At 38.3% G+C, this 27493-nt stretch overlaps 1 protein-coding gene across 5 annotated transcripts; it reads left to right on the top strand.

Annotated features, from left to right (window-relative positions):
* The first annotated feature begins 23 nt into the window (after positions 1 to 23).
* On the top strand, positions 24 to 27298 carry LARP7 (La ribonucleoprotein 7, transcriptional regulator). 5 transcript variants are annotated; one of them, XR_013925728.1, is made up of 14 exons: positions 38 to 165; positions 4820 to 5053; positions 6516 to 6616; positions 6726 to 6809; positions 8883 to 9047; positions 9702 to 9810; positions 11347 to 11718; positions 12576 to 12705; positions 15388 to 15545; positions 16450 to 16568; positions 19266 to 19425; positions 21854 to 21945; positions 22092 to 22211; positions 26867 to 27298. XR_013925728.1 is itself a non-coding variant. In XM_080373674.1 (13 exons), exons 2-13 carry the CDS (start codon positions 4846 to 4848, stop codon positions 26945 to 26947), a joined length of 1779 nt encoding a protein of 592 aa, XP_080229800.1. In that variant the 5' UTR covers positions 24 to 165; positions 4838 to 4845; the 3' UTR covers positions 26948 to 27298. The 5 variants fall into 5 exon arrangements, 4 of the variants coding, with proteins under 4 accessions (XP_080229800.1, XP_080229798.1, XP_080229799.1 ...); XM_080373674.1 differs by lacking the exon at positions 22092 to 22211 and having other exon boundaries at positions 24 to 165; positions 4838 to 5053; XM_080373672.1 differs by lacking the exon at positions 22092 to 22211.
* Positions 27299 to 27493: the final 195 nt, after the last annotated feature.

Raw genomic sequence — 27493 nt, 5'->3', positions numbered from 1 at the left:
ATGCGGGGGCGCTGCGGCGGGGCCGCGATCGCTCCAGGGGCCGCGTGTCGCGCCGCGAGTGACGACGACGACGACGGCGGCGGCGGGAGGGGGCGGGGGCAGGGCCCCGCTGCGAGAGGCGGGCGCGGACGGCTGGGCCCGGTGTCCCTGCGGTGACGTCGCTTGGTGAGTCCCTCCGGGCGCGGCGGCAGGTCAGTGGGACGAGGTGGGGGGCAGGCGTGTGCGGCGGCGGCGGCGCAGGCAGGGGGCGCTGCGGACCCCCCCGCCACACACACAGGCACAGACAGACACACACACACACACACACCCCCCCCCACACCCGGGCGCATGCGCCGCGGCGGCCGTTGGGCTGAGGGGGCTGCGCGTGCTGGGGCGGCGGGTCGCGCCCATCAGGCGGAGGGCGGGAACGGTGCGGTCAGGGCAGCGTCGTTCCCTTGCGGGTGCCCGACGGGGAGCGCCACTCGTGCCTCGTCACCTGCGGCGGCCCTCAGCGCCCCCCTGTGCCCGTCTCCTGGGCATCCCTCCCTCCCTCCCTCCCTCCCTCCCTCCCGGTGCCCGCTTCTCCCGGTGCGTGTGGCGCCTCCCTCAGGCTTTCCAACCGCCCCTGTCCCTCGGCGCCTCCCGGGGGCTCTGTGGTGACTGCCTCAGGTGAAGCAAAGGCGGCGGTGCTGGCTGGGCTGCCTTCGCACGGCGCATGACCTGCCGCCTCGTGTGGGGAGGGGAGGGTCCCGTGCTGAGGGGAGACGTGGGGAGGGGCTGGCTTTGGGCTAGCCGATGTGTGCTTATTTTGTTATTTTCTGTATGCAAGGTCCATAAGCAATGGCAGCGGCAGTACTGAAACCTGCAGTGGTCAGTACTGGTGCGGCTGGCAAAATGTATGGTGGGCAGCCTTCTGGGGAACAGACATTTGGCTAGTTGTTGGGCTGGCAAAGGTTAAGTCGAGGTTAGAAAAAATCTGTTTCACATTCTGCGTTTCCCCTTCGAAGTGTAAAGATGTTCTCCCACAGTTGTGCAGTGCTTCTGGGACAGTCTGAGTGCAGCTGCTAATAGGCAGCAGAATGTCTTGCTTTTGTACCCCTCCCATCCTGCTCCCAAGTGCATATTCCTGCTGCTTCCTTCATCACCTCTGCTGCTTATTCAGCTCCTTATTGAGTTGGTTTACCTCATTCATCCAGCAGGAAAGGACCAGAAAATGGCAACTTCTCAGGTCAGAGTTGAACTGGTTTACCAGAAAATGAGATATTGCTATAGGAAGACTGTGCAGCAACTAAGATGAGAGAGCTGGGCTGCTCTTTGGTGTCAGCGAACCATTGGTTCATATAGCTGAATCCATCTAATCATAGTCTGGTACTGCAAGCTTACATTTTATTAAAAAAATCACTTTCTGTGATTAAATAAAACAGGAAAGGGTAACCACGGCAGGCAGGCCTCACTGTGTCAGTCCTATGTCTGGAAACAGCCTTAATACTCATCACTGTCAAGTGGAAGCAAAATCTTTTCTGTTTGTGAGCACGCAAGTTTCATGGCATCTCTTGAATGCCTTAAATGTAGATTTAAAATGTATTGGTTTCGTTGATTAAAATGGGTAAAATGCAGGAGGTTCTCTGCTTTTAGGTTGAGAAAATTGTGCTGGTCCCCATGTATTAACTTCTGTATTTTCTATGCTTGCTTTCCACAGAGTGAAGTTACAAGGCAAGATAGGAACTTAAACTTCTGCAGCTTTGCCTGTGTAAATATTAGAGTAAGAATACCCAAGGTGGAGTACAGAATGTGTCTTTGAAAGTAGTTTCAGGTTTGCTAAATACTTGCCTTCATTTTGGAGTAAATGTCTAGGAGAGGATATGTTGCCATTGACCGTATGGAATAATTTTCATAGTGTAAAAAGTATTTTTAATGATTCTTTCTCCCATACATTGCCCCATTTTGCTATTTAAAAAGTCCAAAGCAAGCAAGCAAGCATTTGCACCAATGCTTAATATCAAAGAATAAAGGTTATTTTATAGCTGGAACCCTGTTTCTTCCAGACCCTAGCTTACAGTTAAATTGGGTTATGTTTTTCTAGATCTTTTTAACAGTAGAAGTTGGTTTGGGAACTTGGCTGTGTACAATGTGTTAAAGTTTACCTTTTAAAGAGTATAGATACTGTAGATTTGCGTGAACCTGCATTATTTAATTTAAATTATCTTTGCTTTCTTAGGGTTCCCTCCCCCTGCTTAATTGTCCCCCTTTTTCCTGGTTTCACATAGAGGCACTGTGATTTTACTTCATTTGAGGAAAGCTAAGACATGGCAGCTGTTTTGCTTTAAGAGAGTGGTTTTGACCCAGGTTTTGCTTTCTTCTGATTTTAGTTGTTTATCAGAATGGTGCTTGCAGTTGCGAGGCTGGCAGTGTAAGAGCTGACAATTCAAAAATACAGACTGTCTTATGCCTTGGCATTGCAGCTTTCATTGATGAGTTGAGATTTGCAAGAGTGATTACAAATTAAGAAAAAACCAACTGAAAAAGCAAACACTATGAGTTATTGACATGGTTACTTAAAAACAGTATTTTCTTAAATCTTGAGTTTTAATTTAGTGTTGTCTCAGGAATGAGCATTTCAGTACTAAATGTAAGATTGTGTACAGATTCTAATGATAGATTCATAGCTGACAGTTTCTCTGACTATTTCCAAGCTCCTTCAAAGTAATGTTCCCAACACTTCATCTTTAAAGCAAGTAACACAAAGTGAGAGGTGGGGGGGAAGCCCAGAATACAGCTTGCAACTGTTTTTCTTAAGCTTGAATGAGAACCTTTCTCCTGGGAAGGAAGCTTCAAGGCTAAGTGGCTCAAAACGTGTGCAACACTGAGATGGCTGCTTAAAATACAGCTTTACTGTACATAACCCACAGCTATTATATGTCAGTGTGGTCATTTAATGCTGTTCAGCCACTAAAAGTATCTCATAATGATCCTTTACTTTTAGTGGTGCAACTCACTATAACCCTCAGCTAAGTAGCATATTGTTCTGCTGATTATTGATATCAGTACCCTGCTGAAGGGCTTGAATGGAGCTTGAACTTCTGCTGCAGTTGCGAGTTTTACCTGGCTTATCTTTTCAAGGTAGTTGTTGACCTTTGGCTGTCTTGAGTGGTCAGCTCACAGCAGGGAGAGAAACTGATACCCGGCTAAGAAAGCCTGATTTGCACAATAATTTGAAGACCATTTCCATTTTTGTCATCCTCTTGTAGAGGTGGGCTTCCTCTCTCATGACTGTACTCGCAATTCTTTCGATGTTACCTTGGCAGAGAGCTGAGAAGTCTTTCATATGATGATTGCTACATTAATTACTTTAATTTTTGTGTTAATTTCATTTTTGAGAAGCTGTCTGCTTTTGGCAGTATTGCTTTGTTTTGCTCATGTAAAATGAGGTATTGTGGTGACTGGCAGTTTTCAAGGAGGACTGACTGGCTACACTGAACGGAAATGTGTACAAATAAAGACGAATTGATGCGTTGAAAAGGTTTTATATTTTTCAAGGTAAACCTGTACATTTAAGTCACTTCTGTTGAGTTAGTCCCTAAATTCTAGGGTCCTGATTCTGAGGTACTAACAACTTGGGTTTGCCATTAAAATCAGTGACAGCTGATGGAAGAACCCTAATCAAAGAAAGGAAAAAAATCTCTTTAAGGGTAGCACATACTGATTGCTACAGGGACTTGTGAGTAAGACTGTGCTAGAACATGTTAAAAGGCAGGATTGGAAGATTTTTTTAATTACTGTGCTTTGGTAGGGCCTTGGCAATTAATAGTGGTTTGCATTTTTGACATAACAAAGACAATTTTAAAAACAAACCTTACTATTATCAGACCTGCTATGTATGTCAGCTATGTCTTTACAAGGATTAATATCTGCTTCTCATTTAGAGATTTTACCATAAATATTTGCGACAAGCTCTTCAGCTGCTGTATGTGTGTCAGTGTAACCTGTTTGCAGCCATTGGATTTAGGATATATGCTTGCTGAGCATGGTTCTTTGGCCAGCCTTTACAGAATTCGTCTATATAATCCACCTTTCCCCCCCACCCCGCTTTGCCTTCTGTAGAAAAGGATAATTTCTGAAGTGTATAGTTCTCTGGGTTTTTTGTGTTTTCTTTCTAATGGTTTGTACAGATACGGGGGGTGGGGAACAAATTTTCTGACTTTTTTTCAAGTCTGAGACAATGTGTTGATGAGGAAGGAAATTGTATGCTTTTTAGATTTAGTTTTTTGTAGGCTCTCTTTAGCAAATAACTTCCCTGTTAACAGAAAAGCAAGCTATGTATTACTAAAACACAATTTGTGACCTGCACAAGTGCCTTAAAGAATTCACTTAGGGGTGTGTGTATATATATATATTATTATTTTTTTAATAGCACTGCTTGTCTGATAACTTGCAAAAGCAATTGGAACTATGAATCCTATGACTGCTGCTGAAGTTTGAAAGCTGATATTAGAAGTCTAATGCGGAGGGCAGACTGTTCATTAGGCATTCTGAATTAACACGATTGTACAAATTTTAAAAGAAAAGCCTGCGGTTTGGTACCACCTTACCTCCAGTGAATCTCTGTGGCTAAAGGGCACTACTATGTTCCATGAGGCATGAATTCCAGCTTAGTCTTCACTGCAGTTATTGTGTGACCTAATGTTCCTCATGATCTGTATGCTTTTTTCTACATTTTCTATGCTACAATATGCTAAAATAATGAATGGCATGTAGTCTCACAGGGGATGCGTGAAGTAATTAATAAAAAATAAAACAAGAACGTTTACTCCTTGAAATAATATTTTTATTTTTCTCAAAGGTTGTATTCAACTTTCAGTTGACAGAATGACAGGAATGGAGACTGAAACTGCAAGAGACAAAGCCATGGAAGAAGAAAGCACTGAACAGAAAAAGGAGAGAGAAAAAAAGAAGAGGTCGAGGGTTAAACAGGTGCTTGCAGATATAGCAAAACAAGTGGATTTCTGGTTTGGTGATGTTAATCTCCATAAAGACAGATTTCTCCGAGAACAAATAGAAAAGTCCAGAGATGGCTGTAAGTTTATATTCAGTATATTTCAATAGATAGAAAGTTTTGCTTTCTTCTTCACTGTGTTGCTGGTGGCAGTTACAAGTTGTTTTGAAGTGCATGTCCACTCCTGGGGAAGACAGTAATTTCATGCTGCAAGCCAGCATTAGGATTAGCACCTCAGCAAGCAGAGCTTGGTACCAGTTTTTAGAAATTGTATTTCGTGTTTCTCTTTTCCTTTCTTTTACTATGAACCATAAGTTTCAGGCATCTATCAGAGTAGAAATGACAGGGAGACACAATTTTCTCTTTTGAACTGTATAATTTTAAGAGTAAGCAAACAAACGGGTCATTTTGCCTTTGGAGGTACAGTACTTTACTTGTAGGTTACATATATGCAGAAATTAAAACATCACTTGGATTTGTGGTTAAAGATACTGGGGTTTTGTGTTTTCTGCACAACTTTGGTGTGTGAGAAATGGTGTATTTGCATGTAGGGCTACTGTGGGTCTCTTTCCTTTAGACAATTTTTGACATTGTTGATCTGACTTCAGAGTAGGAAATTGAGCTTGGTTCTGAAACTGCCAGTTTCTGGAGAAATTTAATTTACACGTGAGCTGCAGTGACTAGTATGCTTTTGCTTTTAAAAAAAAGTACATGTGTGGTAAACGCAGTCTGTCCATATAATTGTTCAGTTAACTGTGTTATGCTGGATGAACTCTAGACATACCTCTAGTATGGTATGTCTGTAAAAAGAGGTGGCCATTTTCCATCAGAAAAAAAAAATAGCAATTTCCAAAAGTGTGTACTTATTTTTGTTTTCTTAAGGATTCTATATTTATTTGAAGTATAAATCATTAGTTCAGTTGCATTGTGTGAAAAGTGTACCTTCTAATTGCTTGTTATAGTCCTCAATTATATTGAACTTCAAGCCAAGTTTAAAAACACAGCCTTCAGAGGGATAAGATTTACCCTACGTTTTCTGAAGATACTAGAGCTCGGATGTCTTGTAACTTTTTTTATTAAAACTAATACTGCATAGTCTTCTGTCAAGCAGCATGACTCATGGCAACTGAAGTGCAACCAGGGACTCTTTTGTGTTGGGAAGACTGGGTTAAACACTTATTGGGTACTTGGAGAGGCATGTTTTCAATGCAAATTGGTTTTGTATTGTAAAACTACATCAGAAAGGGGGTTTTCTTCCTTTCTTTGCAAAGACAATAGTTATCAGTGGGGAGGTAAAAGAACAAAATTCCTTTGATAAGGGTTAGCACAAAAGACAACTAAATGTAGGTTTCCTTGGAGCTTTAATTTTTACAGCAAAAGTTTTCTGTAAATCCTTGGCAGCATAGTTGCATACTGCACTTATGACTTGCAGATTGTCTCACAAAAATACTAGCAGAGTGTTAATGTTCGATTAGAACACATAACTAATGCTTTCTAGAGTACCATGATTTCATCATTTGCACTTTTTTTTTTTAATCCCTAGATGTTGACATATCGCTTCTTGTTTCTTTCAATAAAATGAAAAAATTGACTACCGATGGAAAATTGATAGCTCGAGCAGTTAAAAGTTCATCTGTTGTAGAGGTATTTAATATTTTACTTTTGTAGTTCTGATGCTGGAGTAATAATGACAAGGGTACCGAAGTAGGTGATAACTTACGGAAAATGCTTGTTTATTTCTTATTACTTGCAGTTGGATTTAGAAGGAACTAGGATCAGAAGACGCCAGCCACTGGGTGAGCAACCAAAGGATGTGGATAGTCGTACAGTCTATGTGGTAAGGTTTTACTTGTATACACCTCGTGTCTGGCAGAGTGCCTTACTTCTAACTATGGAAATAACTTTGTTGCTTTTAATTCCTTAAGAGTGCAAAACCTGCTCTGCGTTGTCTGACAATCTAATTGCATAGTGTTATTTACTCTTATTAAAAGCAATAAAACCAATATAAAGCGGCCACATAGTTTTACCAGAATTAGAAGGTAGATTTTCTTTGAGAACATCTGCAAGAAACTTTTACATAAATTATAAAAGCGAATAGAATTTTATTGTCTTTTTTTTTTTTAACCGAAAGGGGGCGACAGTGCGAAGGAGGGAAATGCATTATAGGTCTACTGAACTTGTAATGCTAAGGCCCATGGAGTGGGGTTAATGTACAGTAAATATTTTTTTTTATCGGAAGTGTACTTGTGCATCAGTATTCTTCTTAACACAGGGAGAAAGTGGGCAGGTGGCTGGTTGCTGTTGTTTGTGCAGTGTACGTAAGGAAAATAAATTAAGTAAAGGCAGGTGAGTGCTGGCAGTGGCCATGCAGGAAAGGGATTATTTTGGTACGCTGATGTCTTGTACCAGTTTAAATAAGTAAACGCTGAGCAAAGAGCTGCTTCACATGCTGTAAGAAAAAACACACTTTCATTTAGCTATTACTGCTTTTCACTGGGCTTTTCTAGTTAATGCCATTAGAGGACCAGCACTGGTACCAAAAAATATTTACAAATTACATTAATGTAGTCAAAGCTTTATAATAATAATATTAGTTTTATCAAACAAGATCTGGCAGAGTTTGCAAGATCATCAGGGATACTTTAGAAAGTACGATCTGTTAACTAATGCTGTTACTGCAAGTGCCTTTGGTTTTGTAACACACAAACATCATCCTTTTAAAGGCAGAATTTACCTAAATGAGCTAGTCTTATTTGAGGCTTTAAAAAAAAAAAAAGAATCTTCCCAATAGCACACTGTCCTGTCGCTACCTTGATAATGAAATGATTCATTAATTGAAATGAAAATAGCTCTGCTGCTGGAAAAACTTCCCATCTCAACATGACATTTCAAATGTGTCAAACAGTTATTATCATATTGTTAAGCCACTTAAGTGGTAGCATGGAAAGAGATCTGATGGTTGAACTGTCACTTATTTAAAATTCGTTGCTTTTTTTTTTTAATAGAATTGAAGCCAATGTGGAATTCCCATTGTCTGTAAAGAAAGTTTTTCATGACTAATGTCAATTTAGGTATATACCTGTAGCTGTTTAGCAGCTGAATTAGTAATTTCAAACAGGCACTAAGCTTTCTGTGATGAGGATACATAATAATCCTGACCAAAATGCCAGCCCATTCAAGTAAAGAGAAGCTGGATTACTCCGATCATTATATTCTTTAACAAAAGCCCAGGAAAGGTTATTAGTTTGGGGTTTTTTTAAAGTAAAATGTGCCAGGCATAGTATTTCCCCAACATAATTAAAGGGACTGCTTAGACAAAATATTTGAGGTGTTCTGTATAATTTTTGGAAAAGATATTCTAAATTTAATGCGCCACATAGTCTATTCGTAGCTAAAGTACATAGCTAAATGGTTTTTAATATTAAGTTATTCTGTAAGACCAAAATAGATAACTGGTGTGTTTTTGTAGGTTACTGAATTCATAGAGATCTTATTTAGAGAATATGTAGCAACCTCTTACCTTGCTGCTACCAAAAAGGGTGGGGTTTTTTGTTTTTGAAGACCAGTGTATGAGTTGTCTGCTCTTTAAACTGCAATTACAGAAATGTTATGTTAAAGGACTGGTATGTAGCAGTGGGGGGGAGCAGAAGCAGTCCAACTGTTGGTAAGCTTTGTTTCACTACGGAGTAGGTGAAAGATTTCTATGTTGGATTAATTAGTTAGCTAACTGAATACTATGACCTCTCAACAGGAATGCTTGCTGAAATAAGGTTTCTCAGCATTGTCGCCCCAAACTTGCATGCATTTTGTTGTGACAGCTTTTTAATTGGGTGATAGAGCAAACTATCCAATACAATAGTAACATAGTATTGAGAAAATGACATTTCTTTCTTTTTTTTCTTGTTTTTAGGAGCTGCTTCCCAAAAATGTCAATCACAGTTGGATTGAGCGGGTATTTGGAAAGTGTGGTAATGTAGTTTATGTCAGTATACCCCGGTATAAAACTAGTGGTGATCCAAAGGGATTTGCTTTTGTTGAATTTGAAACTAAAGAGCAAGCAGAGAAAGCTATTGAGGTGAGTAATGGTGCCTCTGGTCTGTTAACATTCTTCGTGATTGTCACTTTGTGTTGTGGTGTTATCTTTACTAGTTCATCTACTGAATTCTTAAAATATCATAATTTAAAAACTTAACTTAGCAGGATTTATTTTCCTGTTTACTACCCCCAGACCTCCAATCAATTCCACAGTTCTTTAAAATGTAATTCTGTTAGTAACCTTAGTAGACTTAGTAGAAGCATCGTGGGTATTTTTTGGAATAGTTTGTCAGCCACTTTTGGCATCCTCTGCAGAAAGAGAGATCTGTGTGTGTGTGCGCAACAGTACAATGGCTATTAAATTTCATCAGACAGGCATGATCTTACCTAATTTTCTGTATTTAAATGTGATTTGAAAGTCAGAAAACGTCTGTATCATGATGTTAACATGTTTAAAGATATCACACTAATAATGTGAATCATTTAAAAAGTAAACCTCAACAAACCCACAAAACCCACACCACTGAAAGAACAATTTATGCCTCTCGAGTCCTGAGGAGGGACTACGTCTTTCTTCAGTGAATGTAGGACTGTTGATCTGAACTTTGATGGAAATTCTTCAAAAAAAGAAAATGTGCTTTATTTAGTAGTGGTGTGGGGACTTGAAATTGCTACTTCTTTTTTTTTTTTTAAGTTTTTGAATAATCCACCAGAAGAAGCACCACGAAAACCGGGGATTTTCCCCAAAACAGTAAAGAATAAGCCTGTTCCTGCCCTGAACACAAGTAACAGCAGTGTAGTAGGTAAGTGTGATGAAGTTACGTTTTGTGCCTCAGCTTCTGAAGAGAGAATTTTGAACTGCTGTGTTAATGCAGTCTTATTTCATGTTTCTTAAAAACTCTGTAAAAAGGCACATTGCTGATTGGCCAGTGTAGGCTTAAGAATGAAAGTGTGTAAACCTAAAATACAGTAAACTTCTGCCTTTTTGTTTTCCTGCTTGATAAAGTACCTTAATTTCTTTTCATCTGCCACCATTAGTCATTGTTAGGCTGGCAGAACAGCTTTCAGACTGCACAATAAATCATTATCTAAGCATTTAGTATTAGCAAAAGTCAAATCTGATAGATTGTTCTAAAAATACTTAGTATTGAAGGGAAATATACAGGCAAGAGCAAAATTATATTTAAAACGGTAGTGCTGTGTTCAGATGGGTTTGTGATTAGCTGACAGTGATCAGTGTTTCAGAGCAAACCTTGCAGTGTTCTCAGCTGAAACTTGCTGTGAGAGAAGTACGAAAATGGTGGAGTTCTGCTTTTCTTCCTCTTTGCAACTCTTGCTATGTGAGCAGAGCAGTCTATAGCAGAATTAACTTTTCACAGCATATTTACAATTCGACTTTACATGATTCATAATTACTCAAAAAACCCTGGAGGGTATTTCTGAGAAAATAATCTCAGATTCACAGTTAAGCATGTTTCCAATAAATACGATCTACTATAACTCACAAAGCATCACAGAATTTTACAACTTTAATCACTGAAATATTTTTCCTTGTTTCTGATTTCCCAGACATCTTCCCAGTTTCTTCTTAAGGATAATGATGAAGAATCATATGTTGCATTCCTCACTATCATTCTTTGTTGCATCAGTAACTATGATTTTTTTGGTTTAATAGTTACTAAGAAGCAGCCTGCTTTTTGAACCATGTTTTAACCTAACCCCACTTAAGATGCTCTGTATTGCTTCATACTGCATCCTGCCTGTTGCAACTTTGAAGCAAGCAGATAGTATTGAAAATAGTTTGGTTTTTTCAGATTGGTTAAGTTAATGTTCTTTAGTAGGGAAATAGTTGTTCATTACATAGTTCATTGGGAGAGTATCTCCTTTTATTCTCAGAATACAAATTGGCAGTCTTTTTTTTATTTTCTTGTCTTTGTTGTTTGCCTGTAATGAGGAAGATATCTCTTCTCAAAGAGAAATAAGGGATGACATAACAAAATCTGCATTTGTTAAGGACAAGCAAAGTCTAGCTCATTTCTTTTTAGTTTGAGAGTAAAGTACTTAAGGAATCCTGTAGTCAAGCTGCCCTTGTGACCCAGAGGTCACTTTGTGAGACCAAGAGTCTTATCTATGGCGTTTTTTTCCTCCTCTGCTTAAAATGCCTAGGAAGAACTTTGGGACAATGTATTGCATCTCTTCTGTAGTTAGAGATGGCAGAGACAGGCATTTCGTTTAAAATCCCAGATTATCGTGACACGTGATACTGTGATTGTTTACTTAGGTAAGTTTATCTACTTTTTAATCATTGGCAGTTTTAAATATTGTAATTTTTAATGCAGAAGAGAAGAAAAAGAAGAAAAAAAAGAAATCCAAAGTCAAGAAAGAGAGCAGCGCACAGGCAGCTGTAGAGACAAAGGAATCAAACACTAATACTTCAACAGAGCAAGTACCCAAGTCTAAAAGACATAGGACTTCATCAGAGTGTTCAGAAATGGAAGGAACTGAGACTCACAGGCAGCCCTCAAAGAGAGAGAAAAGAAAATGGGACAGAACAGAAAGCTCAGAGGTACCTTGGGAAAGCAGGCCAGGGAAGAGAAAAAGAACCAGCTCTGGAGATGGTGAGACATCAACTCCAAAAGTCAAGACGACTGTTCAGAAGGATGAAGTAGGTCCTGTAAAAGAAGAATCAGAAGCCCCGAAAGATTCCAACGGTAAGGTTTCTTGCATCTTTTTAGTATTATTTATATGCATGAATTAAATGGCACACATATCCCTTACAGATGACAAATGGTAGGCTTAGTAATGAGGGAGAAGTCTAAATAAGGAGAAAAGCTTGGGTTAAAAAAATCACATTATTTGCAATTAAAATTGTATTTGTAGCAACCCAAGTTAAATAAGTAGGAACCTTGATATGCTAGAAGGTAACAAAGAAAGAGGGTTGCAAAAATATGTAAAAAGTGCAATCTGTGTGATACAGATGCATTAGTGAACTGCCCTTTTTGGCTGCCAGTAGGTTTATTACACTGTAAAGCACTGGTGAAAGATTCAAATTTCTGTCTTTGAAAGTCTGAAAACTTTGTTCTGCTTGGGTCAGCAAGTGAAAAATGGTTGATAAGGTGGAGGCACAACAAGGTCAGTTAAGGAATATGTGGTGTTCCCTGCAGTTAAATTTAAACCTGGGAATGAGTCATTCCAAGGAGGTAAGTTACATGGAGAATAGTGCAGAAACTTTTTAACTCTGAAAAAAGAGCCTCACTTAAGCAAAGTATGGATTACATGGTCAGGCTAGGCAAATGGTGACAGTATAGAAATCTGGACAACTTGATTCCCAGTTTCTTATATAAGGAAAAAAAAGCTAATTGATGGGATTAAAAGCTGCGTTTAAATCACATTCGGGTTCAAAAAAATCAAGGTAGTTGAGCAAACGACCTAGAAATAGGCAGCATTTTTTTCTTGATATGGCATAGCAATATTTACTTTCAGGCTGTATTTTATATGTTACCCCATATATCTTTATCAATATTAGATCCTTAACATTTATTTTACTTTTGGACTTTTTTTAATGTAGATGTTTCTGCAGAAGATGACAAAGATAAAAAAGACACATCCCTTTCAAAATCTAAAAGGAAACACAAGAAAAAACACAAAGAAAGACACAAAATGGGTGAAGAAGTCATTCCACTCAGAGTACTCTCCAAGTAGGTTATGTAACATAACTGACTAGCTTATGGGGTGGCTAATGCGTGGGGGAAGTGTTGTATTTGTATATATAGGAGAGCATTTGACCGTCCAGTTTGAGCAAACTGCAAGCAGTTTCTCAAGTATTGGGGTAGGTGGGTGGGCTAGCTTATTTTTCAGTAATGAATTTTTACTGTCCCACTAACAATCCCAGCTTGTTCCATTTGATTGATCCACAGATTAGGCAGGCTGGGTGGGCTCAGCTTGCTTGCTTGGCTTTTAGGCTGCAAGAGTCTTGCAGTACAATTTTGCCCATTTGTCCTTTATTTTTTGCAAGCTAGTCAACTATGTCTTTTCTGCAAAACTTAGGCATTTGGAACATTTTTAGTCTTACTGCTTTATTTTAATGTGTTTGTGTCGAGTGTGTTAAGAGTGCAGTTATATGAATTCAGTTACAGCAAACTTCTCCCCCCAGGTCAAAAAATCTTGAGTTTATTAGTCATATACAATGGTTTCAAAATGTTTCAAATTTTCAAAAATTTAAATCAAGACTCTTTAAATCATTGTTTTGTCTTACAGTCCATCACCATTGCTAAAGTGCAATTCCAGGTTTTGAGCAACAGAGTTGCATGTTAGCAACAGTATTAGCCTGTAGCTGAAGGTTAATCAAGTACCAGTAACTGTAAATCACACCTGGTTTCTTTGAAGTAACAGGAAACAAAAGTGCAAAGTTGAAATATTCACGTCTCTGTTGGGGTCTTAGGAGTCACCACAACTAAAACATGGAAGCACTTACTTTTTTAGTCATCCAGCAAGTACCTCCATGTTAAAGTAGAGGGGGTCCTTGCCGTTTCTTTGCAATCTTGTGCTCAGTGATGCAACTGTGTACGTTTTAACTTGTGGAGGCCACGTGTGCGGTGCAAATACATCTTGTTTCATTTTTTTTTTTTGATAAATGTATTGATTACAAAGTGTTAAGTTGATAAAAAAGGATCCACCATCACCAAAACATGGAAGCACTTACTATTGAGGAACAAAGCAAGTACATCCACATTTAAGTTGTGGAGGTCCTTAAGGGGAGACAAATGGTAACAAAATACACAAAACCAGAAATCAAAAACAAGGCATATACAAAATTATGATAACACAGGTGTAATACTGTAAGTAGGCTTCTTTGAACTGTAGCAGTTCCTAGTAATTGTGTTCAAAAAAAATCAGGATCCACCGCCACTGAAACATGGAAGCACTTACTTTTTTAGGCAGCAGGTACCTCCATGTTAAAGCGAAGGGAGTCCTTCAAAATTGAAAAAAATTACTTCAAATTTAGAACATGCAGGCCACTGAAAAAATTCATCTTGTTCGGCAAAACTTGTTGGATCTTGTTGGAGAAGCATGCCTTCCATCAGCTTATGGGCAAAATACTTCTTTTCTGGATGTAAAAATCTAGCTGCAACCGAAGTAAAATCCTGGATGGTACTTCAGTATTGCGATCAAGATTCACCTCTACTAAAACATGGAAGCACTTACTTTTTTTAAATCACAGAAAGCACCTCCATGTTAAAGTAAAAGGGGTCCACAAAAAGCGGTAGTTATCAACGAAGATTGTCCCCTTCTGCCGAGATTTTGAGACTGCTGCATCAAATAGTTAAATTAAATTTTAGTTAGCTGTACTAAAGGGCAGGGGAAACAAAAAAAAAAAAAAGTTTTAAAGAAGCATAAGACATTGCAAATACTTGCCTGACTCTCATTCCACATGGTCTCCTCTTCCTTCGACTCAAGTTAACAAGTACCTCCTTGAGCTTGTATTTATACCATACCTTCCTATGGAATGGTGTTGCCTTTTTATCTCGAAGAATCATTACGTGGGTCTTTTGTTATTTTAATGTCTTTGCTCTGTTGAGAATGTATGATCCTGGGTGAGTCTGGATGCTTTTTTGAAGTATACAGTTGTCAATGTTAACAGCTAAAACCATTACCACAAGATATCCTCCTCTTTAAAAATCCTCTATCAGCTTGTTTGATAGCACAGATTAGGGTAACAATGAGTCATTCTCACAGTGGCACTATAGGCATTGTGTTTCTTTGGAGCAAAGCTCTAGCTGTTTGCAGAAACATCTCCATGTTAAATGTATGTAAATATATAAATTGCTTCCATGTGGTGGTATTTTTTAACCAAAATGCATTTGAATAGTAAGGAATGTTCTTGTCTCGGTAGGTTTTTGGCAAGTTTAACCAGTTGTTGATTTTCCATCAATGATTTCGCTAGAAAATAACTGACTGATTCTTAAAATAGTTGCAGGAGTGGGTTCACTGAACTAATTCAGTGAATGAAGAGTTCACTGTCTCTGAATTAACTCTTAATTTAGTACCTATTCTCTGTGTAGTTTTAGCAGAAAACACAGTTTGCCAAGCTGTTCTGTATGCCCTCTGAATACATAAACCGAATTTGGGAGTCACTTTATTCACATAATAGCTTGATCTTGTTAGAACTTGCCTAGAATATGAAAAGCTAAAGCTAAATAATAAAAATGCAGGTAGTGGCAAGGCTTTATTTGGTGTAAGTGCAGGAAGATGGTAAGACACTGCTCACCAAGTTCAGCTTAAGCTATTTGTAAACTGTTTTGTCTTAAGTTATCATTGACTTTCTAAACACTGTTTTCTTGTTTACAACTGACATCCTGTGCCTGTGTTGCTGCTTATAGGACCGAGTGGATGGATTTGAAGCAAGAATATTTGGCCCTTCAAAAAGCCAGTATGGCCTCCTTAAAGAAAACAATGTCTCAAATCAAACCTGAGCCTGTGGGAGAGATGGAAACAGAATCTTGTGCACAGAAAAAGTCTCAGTCTCAAAATAACAAATGTAATCCTGTTTGTGATGTTTTTTGCGTTTTTCATTCATGATTCTAGTACGCAAACATGTGATTTTTAGACTCTGGTCCTCCAGAAACACTGCAAAATGGTTTTATTTTTCATAATGCTGGTCCTTTCTCTGAATGCAAAATACTATTGAAAGCAACCCCGCCTTCATTTAGATAGATGGGGACTAAGGAATTTTGTAAGTAAAGACTAAACAAGTCATTTCAGCCTATTCCAGTAGCACTTTTTAAGTTCAAGCAGCTTTTAAGAGAATTGTAGTTATAAAAGATTCAGAGAGAGTGGTCAGGAATGAGCTTTTTTGATGATGTAATTTGGACATGATTTGCTTAGTCTTAACTATACCTGCAGTGATTTGAAAAATAATTTAAGTCATTCAAACCCAATTGCAAGCTATTTTTTTACGGGCTTTATGGTTAAAAGTAGCTTTGTAAATATGCGCTCTTAGTTAAATTTCTGCATTTTTCAGAGTTAGTTTTTTGCTCTGGATCCTCTTTACTTCACTAACTTCAAAACTGACATTTCAGTACCGGTCTGCTGATTTTTTAATCGGTTTAGAACTGACGGTTCAACTATTAACTGTAGTCAATAGAATATAAAATATTGTTATAAGATGATCCTGTAGGCTGTGAAAACTTCTTTAAGATTCCTTACTTGGAGCTGTTTGCTTCCCCCCACCACCACCCACCACCACTTACATTGACTTTGCCTTTTAAAGTCATGACCCTAGATAAAAAAACAAAACCAAAACCGCCGAACAATATTTGATGCCCCTTGGTTCGTTTCATGTGTACATCATGTTGCTTATGTGCTTTCATAGCACCTTTCGTTTATCAAACTAATGCATGTAAAAAACTTTCTTATTTTTCACCTGTTTTTAAATGGAACAGCCAGCAGTGGAGATTCTGCCCCTCCAGCCAAGGCTAACACAATGGGGCCTCAGTTCGTCAGCGGAGTAATTGTGAAGATCGTTAGCGCTGAGCCCCTGCCGGGCAGGAAGCAGATCAAGGTAATGCCTTTGTAACCTCAGGGTAGCTGTTAGCCTTTCCTCTTGCAGTGCCCCCCAAATGTTTGAATATGGAATACCATTTAAACAAGTCTTACAGATTTTCTTTTGTTTTTTTTTTTAATTTGTTTGAGCACTAGCTGTGTCCAGATTCTTCTCTAGTGCCTGTTAATGGCAGATTTTACAACGGCAAAATAGGGTAAAGAGGGTGTTTCAAAGCAAAAATCAGCCTTTAGAGTGCTTTGAGCAATGTCAAGTTTATAATGAAAATAATGCTCTAGAGGGTGAGTAGTTCTTTCCAGTTTAAAAAGAGAAGTTGAAGACAAAGTGGGGTGTAGTGCTCTGTATTTGTCATTGCGCCAGTCATTCTGGCACAATCCAGGTAAAGGAATCTGTAGAAGTATATTGGAGTTTTTACCCTTAAGAGGAATTTGAGGGCAAGAAAATGCTCTCTGCATGAGAAAAAATGTCTTGTTTTTTAGTAAAAAAATTACAATTACAGAAACTCCATTTCAGCGAGAGTGACAGCAGTAGATCTTGTCCAATAATTCATTCACTCATTTTTTTTTCCTCCTCTATGGCAAGTGCTCTTTTTTCTCAATTTTTAAAAAAAGTGTTTCAGATAGGTTTGCTTTCTTGTCTTGATATGAAAGTAACACGTGTTAAAATATTCTCTTTTAAGGAAAATAGCAGTTTTAATGTGCATCCTTTTGAAATGAAAATATTAAGCTTTCTAAAGGAAATAATTAGCTTTTTCCAGATATTCACCAGTTGGGTGAATAACAACTGGAGTTCTAACAACTTAAACTCATGTTGGAATAAATATTCAGATTACTTAGGACAGTGAGGGTTTAGTTCAAAATGTGAGTTCTGAGAGGACTTGGCAAACTGTATTTATTTATAATGTAGTGCATTTGAAGTCACTGGCTCCTTGCAAGTCTGTGAAGTTTAGTGTGTGCATGAATCTAAGCAAGATGAGAGACCGTCTCTCTCACTGAAAACAAACTGATGATAGGGTTTCAATTTAATCAGTCTTATCTGCCTGGGTATATTTGTAGTCAGTTGTCTGAGTGCTGGAGACACTGAGAGAATGTAGTAGTTGTCACTGTTAAAGTTTGAGGGCCCAATTGACTGTAGCGTACATCTATCTTACAGTGTTAAGTCTGTGTCACAACATATTGTGCTTGGGGGGTAAGCTTACTGTTCCCACAACAGTTGAAAATCCAGGTATTCCTAGTTATGCTTTTGGTTTAGTTTTAGGGAAGTGTTTCAGGGAAGACACACTTTATGAAAGGTTAGGTTGGCCTTTGTCATTATTGATCATGTCTTTGGTTCCCATAATAAGTAGATAAGCAAAATAGTTTACAAAGTGTTACCATACAAATAAAGCAGCATTTTTAGAGAGACATGCAATTGCAGAATACAACTGTAGTTGGAAGAAGCAATAATTGTTGTAGTGCAGCAGTTCTTTTTTGGGTCAGCAGTGGAAGCTGCAAACTATTCTCAATGCTTACTGGATTTTTCTGGCCATACTAGTTGCTTTTATGGAAGGTGCAACTCTTTGACAAAATCTTGTTTCTTCTGTGTTCTGGACTGTCACAGTTACAGCAGACACTGCCACAAGGCAATGCATCTAGGATTTTTCTCTTAATAAACTTCCAGAATTGATTTCTGATTCTGTGGCAGGCTTAATTACTTCTGCACACTGAAAAGGTCTTTACAGACCACTTTTATTATAATTTTGATGTGTTGATTTCTTCATTGCTTTTTTTATTTTGCTTTTAAGGTGCTTGTCAGAGATTGTAACATTTGCCAATTCCAGTACACTGTTTGGGTCGTTGCTGTTTCCATGTAAGCATGACTTTGGGGTACCAGAATTAAGAGTGAAAAACAGCTTTGGTTGGCTCTCAAATGATCTTAACAGTATTGGCACTTAATTTTTGTTTTGTTTTAAGGCTGTCCTTGGTAGTGGAGGGTTAAAACCAACGTGCAATTCTTGAATAGAGGCATCTTCCTTTTGAGCTGCCTGCTGTGAAAAAAATTGACTAGGAATGTGTGGTGGTAGTTAATTTCCCTAACAGCAGGTATTACAAGTGAAGTACTTCATCTGAAAGAGAATGTGTGACTCTTCCTCCTTCAGCTGTCAGTGAAAATTTTCAGGCAGAGGTCATTTCATAAAGATAGGAAGGGTTGGTTTACTACTACTCATTTCAAATAATCTGCAATGAATGAGCTTGCTTTTATATATTTTGTGCATAGAATGAAATTACTTTTCTGTTGGACTGGCATATATCAGTGTTATAGTACACAAATAATTCTAAAAAAAAAAAGTACATGCAGATACAGTATTTAAATAAATGGGTAATTACTGGTGCTCCATTAGTAAAGTTATTCTTACGTAAAAAAAATAGCATCTTCAGGATTTACTGCTTTGAATTGTTCGTGGAGAGCAGGATGAAAGATAAACAGATGTTGTAGAGTCATAAATCAGAATTCAGTTATAACCTTCTCAGGAAGATATATTCAAAAGTATTTCACAAGAGATTCATTGATTAAATGTAAAAGTTCATTTACTACCTTTTGTTTCATTTTTTTGAAAATATCAGTCACCTACAAATTGAATGGTCAAAAAGTCACTCTCCTGATATTCTATTTTTTAAAGTCTGTTTATGGTCTGTGTTATCTCACATGCTTTGATAGGATGCTTTGGCAGTGCTGGCTGACGTTGCTTATGTTGACATGCTGGAGGGAGACACAGAATGTCATGTCCGTTTCAACACTCCTGAAGATGCCCAGATTGTCATGAGATCATACAAAGAAATACAGATCAAAAACAACTGGAAATTCGAAGTTCTTACTGGTAAGACTTCTTTTTTTAATGCTAATATGAGAGAAGACTTTAAGTGCTGTGAGATGGATTCTGTCCCAAGGTAGCTTTAGGAGTATGTTTAGATGTCTTGGTTGCAGAAAAGACTGCTTTTATTTTTTTTCCCGTGAGTAGTCTTATTTTGTTGTTTTGCTTATTTTGCTTATTTTACAAACACCAAAATTATTTATTATTTATTATTTATTATTCTTACAAAGTAGCAAAATGGGGGTTTATGCCACTGTTCTGCGCAAAATATTTTGCTTTTTTATCAGCTTAGTTGTGTTGTTTTGAGATTAACTTTTTAATGTTGCTTTTAGTGGCAATGAACTGTAGAATTTAATTCACATTTCAGCTTTATGAATACAACATTCTGATGATACCAAAGAACTTTAAATTAAGATTTTCTTGAAAATACTGAACTTATATGTGAAATAACAGGGCAAGGATCTAACAGCATGGGTACACTTACAGAGGTTTTAGCACTTGCCTTCTAAATAATCTTCCTTTTTTTTCAGGAAATTGAGTAACTTATGCCAAAGTATACCTTTTTAAGATTGTATTTACACGAAAATTTTTACTGACTGGTGTTGGAACAGCATCCTAATGTGTGGGTTGTTTTTTGGGTTGTTTGTTTCGTTGGGGTTTTTTTTTTCTGAAATTACTGTGTTCTACATTCATATCTTGCATTAGATTGGACTAGTCTTCCAAGTTTAGAGAAACCTCTTTATGGAAGTGAGGGGCTGAAGAAGCAGGGAGAAGGGAAGTCTCTCAAACTTTGTTACTGTATTCATAAAACTTTTACATTCTAGACATACACTAAAAATCCTAAATGTGTGAAAGAACAGGTAAAATGATCTAGGTGAGATTCTCTTCATCTGTGGATTTAAATATTTTAACACACTCCTGCACAGATCCTGACATAGGGCCCCATACCATGCATGCAGGAATGTTAACCCCTGTAAATGTCAATTAAGGATTGCAGAAGGAAGAGAATAACGGAAGAATTAACCTTCATGATAATCTGAAAGTTAATTAAAGTTTGAGACTCACTGAATGCTGCTAATGTCATTTGGAGATAGATATGTCTCCAGAGTGTTCTGTGTTCCAGAGATCCAGAAGCAACTTGAAATATGCCATTTTACAGCTGTGTGCTCTGTGTGTAGTGTGTATTTTTCTCTCATTTTGTATCCTCATATAGAAGAGTGTAGTAGTAGATTAGGAGTAAGTACTACATTGTAGGAGCATTCCATTCATAGTTTTAAGATTATTTTTTTCTCTAACTGGTTCATTGAAATGAGAATGGAAAGGCTTCTAAAGAACGCAGGAGTGACTCACGGTAAGGTAAGGATTTCAGCTTCTCTTGGTGGCAAAGGTGAGAGAGAAAGAACCTTTAATGCTCCCTGCTGCAGGGACTAGAGCTTTCCCAGTAATATTTTACTTTTTAGGACTTGACTTTGACTAAATGTCCTCGGATTTTCATCTGACAATATAGTAAGCATCTGTGATAATGTTTAGTAGGTGTTACTGTGGCTGAATGAATAAATAATTCTGTTAAAATGTGTTCAAAATCGGTTCTTAGAATTATTCCATAACTTCTGTGGGAATCTTTTCCAAGATCACTTGGAAACTTTCCTGTAACTGAAGATTTCCCATGAGACTGTACATTACATCACATAATTCCCGTCATGATAGTTATAGCACAGACTAGAAGAAACGGTGGCAAACTGCTTCTTACTGCAAAACAGCTTCTGAGAAAACCTGCAAATTTATTTCCTCTCATATTGCCCTCCACGTTTAAATATTCCCAACTGCCCATGAAGTTCCCAGAGTTTGCTTCTAACAATGGTTTTGATGAAACAAAACAATCACAGTCATTCTTACAGCAATTATTTTTTTTTTATGTTTGATTTGTTTAAAATAAAGAAGAGGTTGAGTACATAGTAAATCAAAGGACCTCCAAGTACTATGGTGAAACTTTAGCTGAAACTGAGCTCCTGCTAATTACGTGTAGGGAGCGATGTTTGCGTATTTCCTCAGTTCTTCTTGTTAAGTTTGTGAAACTCCTTGCTCAGGAAAATTTAGTACTGGATAGCCACGGTTTGTAACTGAAGAGGTAATAAAATGCACAGGACCTCAATTCAGGTCCTGTCCAACTCGTACAGGACAGAGACCTTGGCATCAGCTTTAAGCTGATTTTAAGTTTTTCCTTTCTTTATTCACTTTGGTGGGTGTTGGTCAGATGTTGCAATGCTGTGTGACTTCTCTGACTGGGAAATTTAAGACTGATGGAAATACCTGTTAGGGAAACCTAAAAAGTATTTTCACCTGTGTAAAGATTCCTTCTCATAGCTGAAAACACTGCATCCACTTGCATTTAATACTTTTATTCATGAACTGTAATGTTACTTCATTTTTCAAGGTGATCATGAACAACGTTACTGGCAGAAGATTTTAGTGGACAGACAAGCTAAACTTAACCAGCCTCGAGAAAAGAAACGGGGTACTGAGAAGGTAAACTGCAAGTCACTTTTTTTTTTTCCCTTTACAGCCATGGTTGAAAATACAACTCTGTTTCTGGGTAGGTCTGCATTTCTTTGATACTTTAGTGTTTGGGTCCTTATTTAATCCAGTTAAATCACTTTCTACTGACTTTGCAGGAGGGTTTTACAGCCACAAAATAACGTCTGGCTGTCCTGGTCCTGTTGCCAAATGCAAGGCTTGTCTTTATGGAGACAATCAGAGGAAGTTGTCCACGACTAAAGGCATGAAGTTAATTTGTAAGCTGGATTTCCTTTAAAATTCTGTCTTGATGAGCTCCTTAAAAATTAAGTATTTTCATTTGCTGTAGTGTAGTAAAAGTCTAGTGCTGCGGTCTTAATTCTCTAGTATGATAGAGAAAATGGTTGTCTTCAGAGTTAATCTCTCTTTCTCACAATTTACACAAACACATAGTTCCATGCTATGGTGAGCACTGCTGTGTTCCTAGTTTAGTCAAGAGTCTATGCACTAGTGTGTCTGTGTTCTGATCCAGAAAAATCTGATAGCTGCGGTGAGCATCTGTAGCTGAGCAGCTTCCAGACCAAAACTGGCTCACATCTAGTGCAGTTTCCTTCCAGCCTTGGGAAGCCTCTCAGGCCACAGTGTAGACAAGAGTGTTGCAATGAACTTGCAGGCTGTAGTCTCCATGCCTGCCCCAGAAGATCCTTCCAGGCGTGAGGCGTTCTTGATTAAGTCAGGCAGATCCTTTACTTGACAGAGAGGAGCCAAAGAGTATTTCACAGACATTTTATTGCTAGATTTACTTCACAAACATTGCAGATAAGGCTTCTGAGTTGGCTTTAGCCTGAATCTTTATGCTGTTGCTTGCAAAACTTCAAAATCATCTGACCTTAGTTATTTGCTGGTGACTTTGGAGACTTACTGTTTCCTAGATGCTATTGCGTGCATCACTGCAGCGAACATTTCCTAGTTGTTCCGTGTATAATTGACAAATATTACATGGACCTAAAGGAACAGTAATTGTACAGCTCAAAACTTGTCTTGCACAAGGCATATTTTCATGTATAGTCTTGTTTGTCTAAATGTTCTTTCAGCGGTCACATAGACAAATGAATCTAGTTCTGTGCAAAAAAAAATTCCCCAAATGACTGATTTAATTTTCTTAAAAGCACAAAAATGGCATTGGCTTTAGCTGTTATTCTTTAATATAAGCAGTAAGGGAATGTGAAAACTGTACAGCTGTAGAGCCTTTTACAGAGCGCTGCCAGGTTTTTTTCAGTTTTTTTAATGTATTTTACTTTTTTTAACAGAAGGTGCCAGTGACACCTTTGAGGCCAGTTTGGACTGTAGGTGTCCTGCTCTCAAGTGTCTGTTCTTCATCTTTTGAAGAATGGTATTTGTTGACCAAACTGGTGTAAATTGTCCAGTAATATACCTCATATAGGCTTGCAAATATAAACCCTCTCACTTCTGCCTAACAATAGCAGCTCAAGGGTGCAAACTCCTGCTCCTCCCCCTTACCCATCACCTTGCAACTCTGGAGGTGTTAACTTCAAAGCTTAGGGAATACTATTTAAATGCTAACGTTGTTAAGCAAAACGTCAAGAAAAGAATGCCTTGCTGTTTAACCCTTTTATTACTTTTTTACTAGCCTGCATTCCAGAACTATAGACTAATAATGAGAAAAAGTTTCTTCTTCTGTTCATTAATATTAATTTTAATCTTCTATTTGAAATTTATTCCAAAGTACTCACAAGTGGACTTCATTTGAAGGTCACATTAAAAGGAAAGAGGAAAGTGATATAATGATTTCTAATTAAACATGTGCGGTTGAATATGCTATTAGTGTATCTTTCTTGTAAAGATCTCTTCTGTTAAAGGTTTTTAAATCCCTTACAAGATCTCTTTTTGAAGATGAGCATTTGCCTATTAGGTGGTTTATATTTATAGTAAAGACAGCATCTTACACTTTTCCCGTTAGTGTTTAAATGTAGGCTTGAAAGTTACATTCATGTAAGCTCTTGTAGCTGCATTGATGTCAATGTGAGTATTTATAGTAATACTTAACATATTGTTGCATGGATGCATCCCATTACAGGCACGATACAGTAACAGAGCACAGAGATGCTTTTGATTGTAACCTAAGCAAGTTGAGATTCCGCTTTTCCTTGTGTTCTAAAAAGTATAGGCTTACTTGGCTGTCCTACAGTGGGTCCTGTGGCACACCAGAGTAAGGGTTAATGGTAACTTCAGCAGAGGGTTTCTGGCTAATGCCTTCCCCCGCGCCCTCCCCCCCCCCAAAAAAAAAAAAAAAAAGTGGTAGAGATTTTACTTTCTCTGGCATAGTACTTATAATAAACTAAATGGCCCAAAACCACTATATATGCCAAGTTCCCCAGAATTTGTGGCTAATGCCTAGCCATCCTTTGGAGTTAAAAAGGTGTCAGTGTCTGGCAGTTTCCCCATGGCTGGTCGTTCATTGTCAAGTGTGTGGTCCCCCCCTTCCAAATCCATGTTCTCTTTAATCTGTTTTTCAACTGTGTGATAAAAAAAACTTCAGCGATGCAGTGATACAGATTAAAAACCTTCCTGCCAGAAATGTTTCTTCAGGGTAGTGCCAGTTTATGGAGACCTAAAGCAATTCCTCAGTTTGTAGCCTTAAAGTCTCCAGACTGATTAAAGTCTGCTGTTCACAAAGTGAAGGCCTGGGTGCCTGCAAGCTTTCCATTTGGGTACTTGTCTTCTGGGGGAGGTGCTGCTGAACCTAGTTTACACCTTATACACCCCCTTACACAGAAGGAAAGGAGGAAGTTTAAGGGGGTGGGGGTGAGAAGTGAGAGGCATTTGGTGAGCAAGTGAGAATAGGGTATTTGTGAAGGGTAAAATAATTTGCAAAATGTAAGGGAAAGGAGGGTAGTGGGAATGCCTGGGCACAGCCCACACTATTCTCTCCTGATTATGCCTGGGGCTCGGGGCCTGTGTCCTTGCAGGGCTGACCAGTTCCCTGTCTGTGTGCCGGTGGGGAGAGCACAAATAAGCCCCTTTCCCTGATTCTCTGAAGTGGCTGACAAAGGAGGGGCTGGGTACCTGTTTGGAGACATGCATAGTGGTGCTTAAAAAAAGGTGCTGATAATGGATTCAGTAGCTGAAAATGGGAATCCATGAGGCCTGTTGCAAATTCTGATGTGCTGGTATAGAAACATTCACTGGTATGAACCAGGCAGTTCATATATTAGAGCTTTCCTTGCAGTGTTTGTGATTGTCCATCCCTTATGTTAAAGGAATGAGCCACCATACTCTGCTTCTTTTTAGAGTTCAACATTTTAAATCCCTTTTTCAGATACCAGAGAGTAAATGTAACTCTTACATATTTAGATCAGTTTTACTTCTGGAGAATGGTTGAGAAAGTAATTTACCAGAACTTACGGCCTGATGCTGTTGAGAACACATGAAGGATTGCAGTCAACTTAAATGCTGGGGGGTGCAGGGGGACCTACAGGTAAAGCTGGCAGTGTACTTACATTGCAGCACAGCAAACAATACATCCACACAACATCAGTGCAGAGCGTAATTCCTGATGGCATTAATCAGTGCAGCAGGATTCCTTGGGCTTCCCTGCTGTGTACAAGATGCAATGTGTACAGGACATAGCTGTGGCTAGCCATATGGATAAATAGCAAATAATTTTATTTATGTGGGACTCTTTTTACGTCTTAGCAAATTCTTTACTGGACTTTCTGGTGAGCAAGTGCCCCTTTACTTAAGCACCAGCTAATAAGTTTTAGTAGTCTCCATCAGATAAATTAATGTGGATTTATACTGATGTTACAGATGTGCCTAGATTAACAGGAGTTTCCTGCTTTCTCACTTTTTGTTCAGATTAAAAAGCCTGCCTTGTTACTTGCATTTTGGGTTTTTTTGGGTGTTTTGTTTTGGGTTCTTTCGTTTGTTTGTTTTAAATCTTACTCATTTAACAGTTACCTCATGAGCTCATGAGGAATCTTGGTGGGGCAGTGCGGTAACAAAGCTTGTACCTTTGCTTTGGGTATTAGTATGATTTGTTGCAGTGCTGTGGTTGAATCTGTGAATGTCCTACTATTATGGAGCTTTAAAAACAAGTATGCTTTCAATGTTATTCTCAGTGTTTTGTTTTCTGCCTGAAGACACAGTCCACAGAAATTGAAAATTTCCAGGTTAGTTATGTTCCACAAGAGTGTTTCTCCTACCTCTGTACTGGGAGCAGCTAACCCAGGTACCCTAGAAATTTAGGCAATTTCCCTAAAATGCAACTGGAAACAAATCCCTGGTCAGACAGGGTTTTGAATCAGGGATTCCTAGCATCAGTGTTCCTCCAAACTGCACCGTTATTTCTTGAGATTAATTCTCAGCACTGTTGTGATATGTATTGTGCTGTTTTCCTGTCCTGAGGGATAGTCCCCATCTGGATTTCAGTGGTTTTGTTTCTTTGCTAACGTGAGTGTAGAAAATGACGTAATATTCATACAGTGGTTTTGTTATGGGCTGACCTTGTTTTTCTTACATCAGTAACAATGCAAATCTAATAGAAGGGTAGGGGTTTTTTTAACCTGCTGTGGAAGACTGTGTTTTGGGATTTTTTTGAAATTGTAATTTTGTTGTCTTCAACCATGTTGGGAGGAAGAAGGGATGAAATGAAAGGTGCTGCACTGCCCAGAGGCTGAAGAGTGCCTTACTATTTTTGATGGTTCAGAGGCAATGCTGAAATAAATTATAGCGGGGCTGCTTTTAACTATTTTTTTTTTCTCAAATGTATGGGTTAGCTCAGCTGTTCAAAGGTAAGCCGCTTCTTATGAAGTTTGGTAAATCAGTGAATAGTATGTTCATTATTGTAAGATAAAATTGTAGCAATATAATTTTCCTCTAATCTTTTCTACAATATTTTTCCTGTTTGCAGTTAATCGCTAAAGCTGAAAGAATGAGACTTGAAAAGACACAGCAAACAAGTAAACATATTCGCTTCACTGAAGATAACTAACCAAGACGGATTGTGATATTGGAAGTGAACTAGTTTTTTAAAAAAAAAAAACCACAAAACACAACCGAAAATAAATCTCACGAACACCACGGCTTATAGCAACTAAATAATTTCTAAGAAACCGTCAAAACCTGGTCCATGTGATTCATAATTCTGCAGGCTGCAAGTATAAAGACTGCTGTGAATCCCATTTTTAAGTAGGCTGAATGTTTACTGCTTCTGAGCCTTTACATAAAGCTTTCTGGAAAAAATGTATTATGAGATCTTGCTTTAGTTCACTTCTGGGTTTGGGGGTTTTTTTGTATGTTGAAGTTTTATACAATAGGTTATGGAATAAAATGCTCAAGAAATTTTCTGTTGTGCATCTCTAATTCTTTGGTCTGCTTTATGACACTGTAAGTAGTAAAACTGGTTTGTGCTAAGTAAACCTCTCTAGGCCTCTGTTCAGTCCATTAGACTTTAAAAGTACAGTAGAATGACTATATAATCTTCCATCTATTTTAAAGTGGCTAGGACTGTCAGAAAATCTGAGAAGTCTGGAAGAAA

This window comes from Falco punctatus (genome assembly GCF_963210335.1).
Source record: "Falco punctatus genome assembly, chromosome: 1".
Taxonomy (NCBI): Eukaryota; Metazoa; Chordata; class Aves; order Falconiformes; family Falconidae; genus Falco; species Falco punctatus.
The sequence above is the reverse complement of the archived record's forward strand: the minus strand, read 5'-3'. Positions and strand labels throughout refer to the sequence as shown.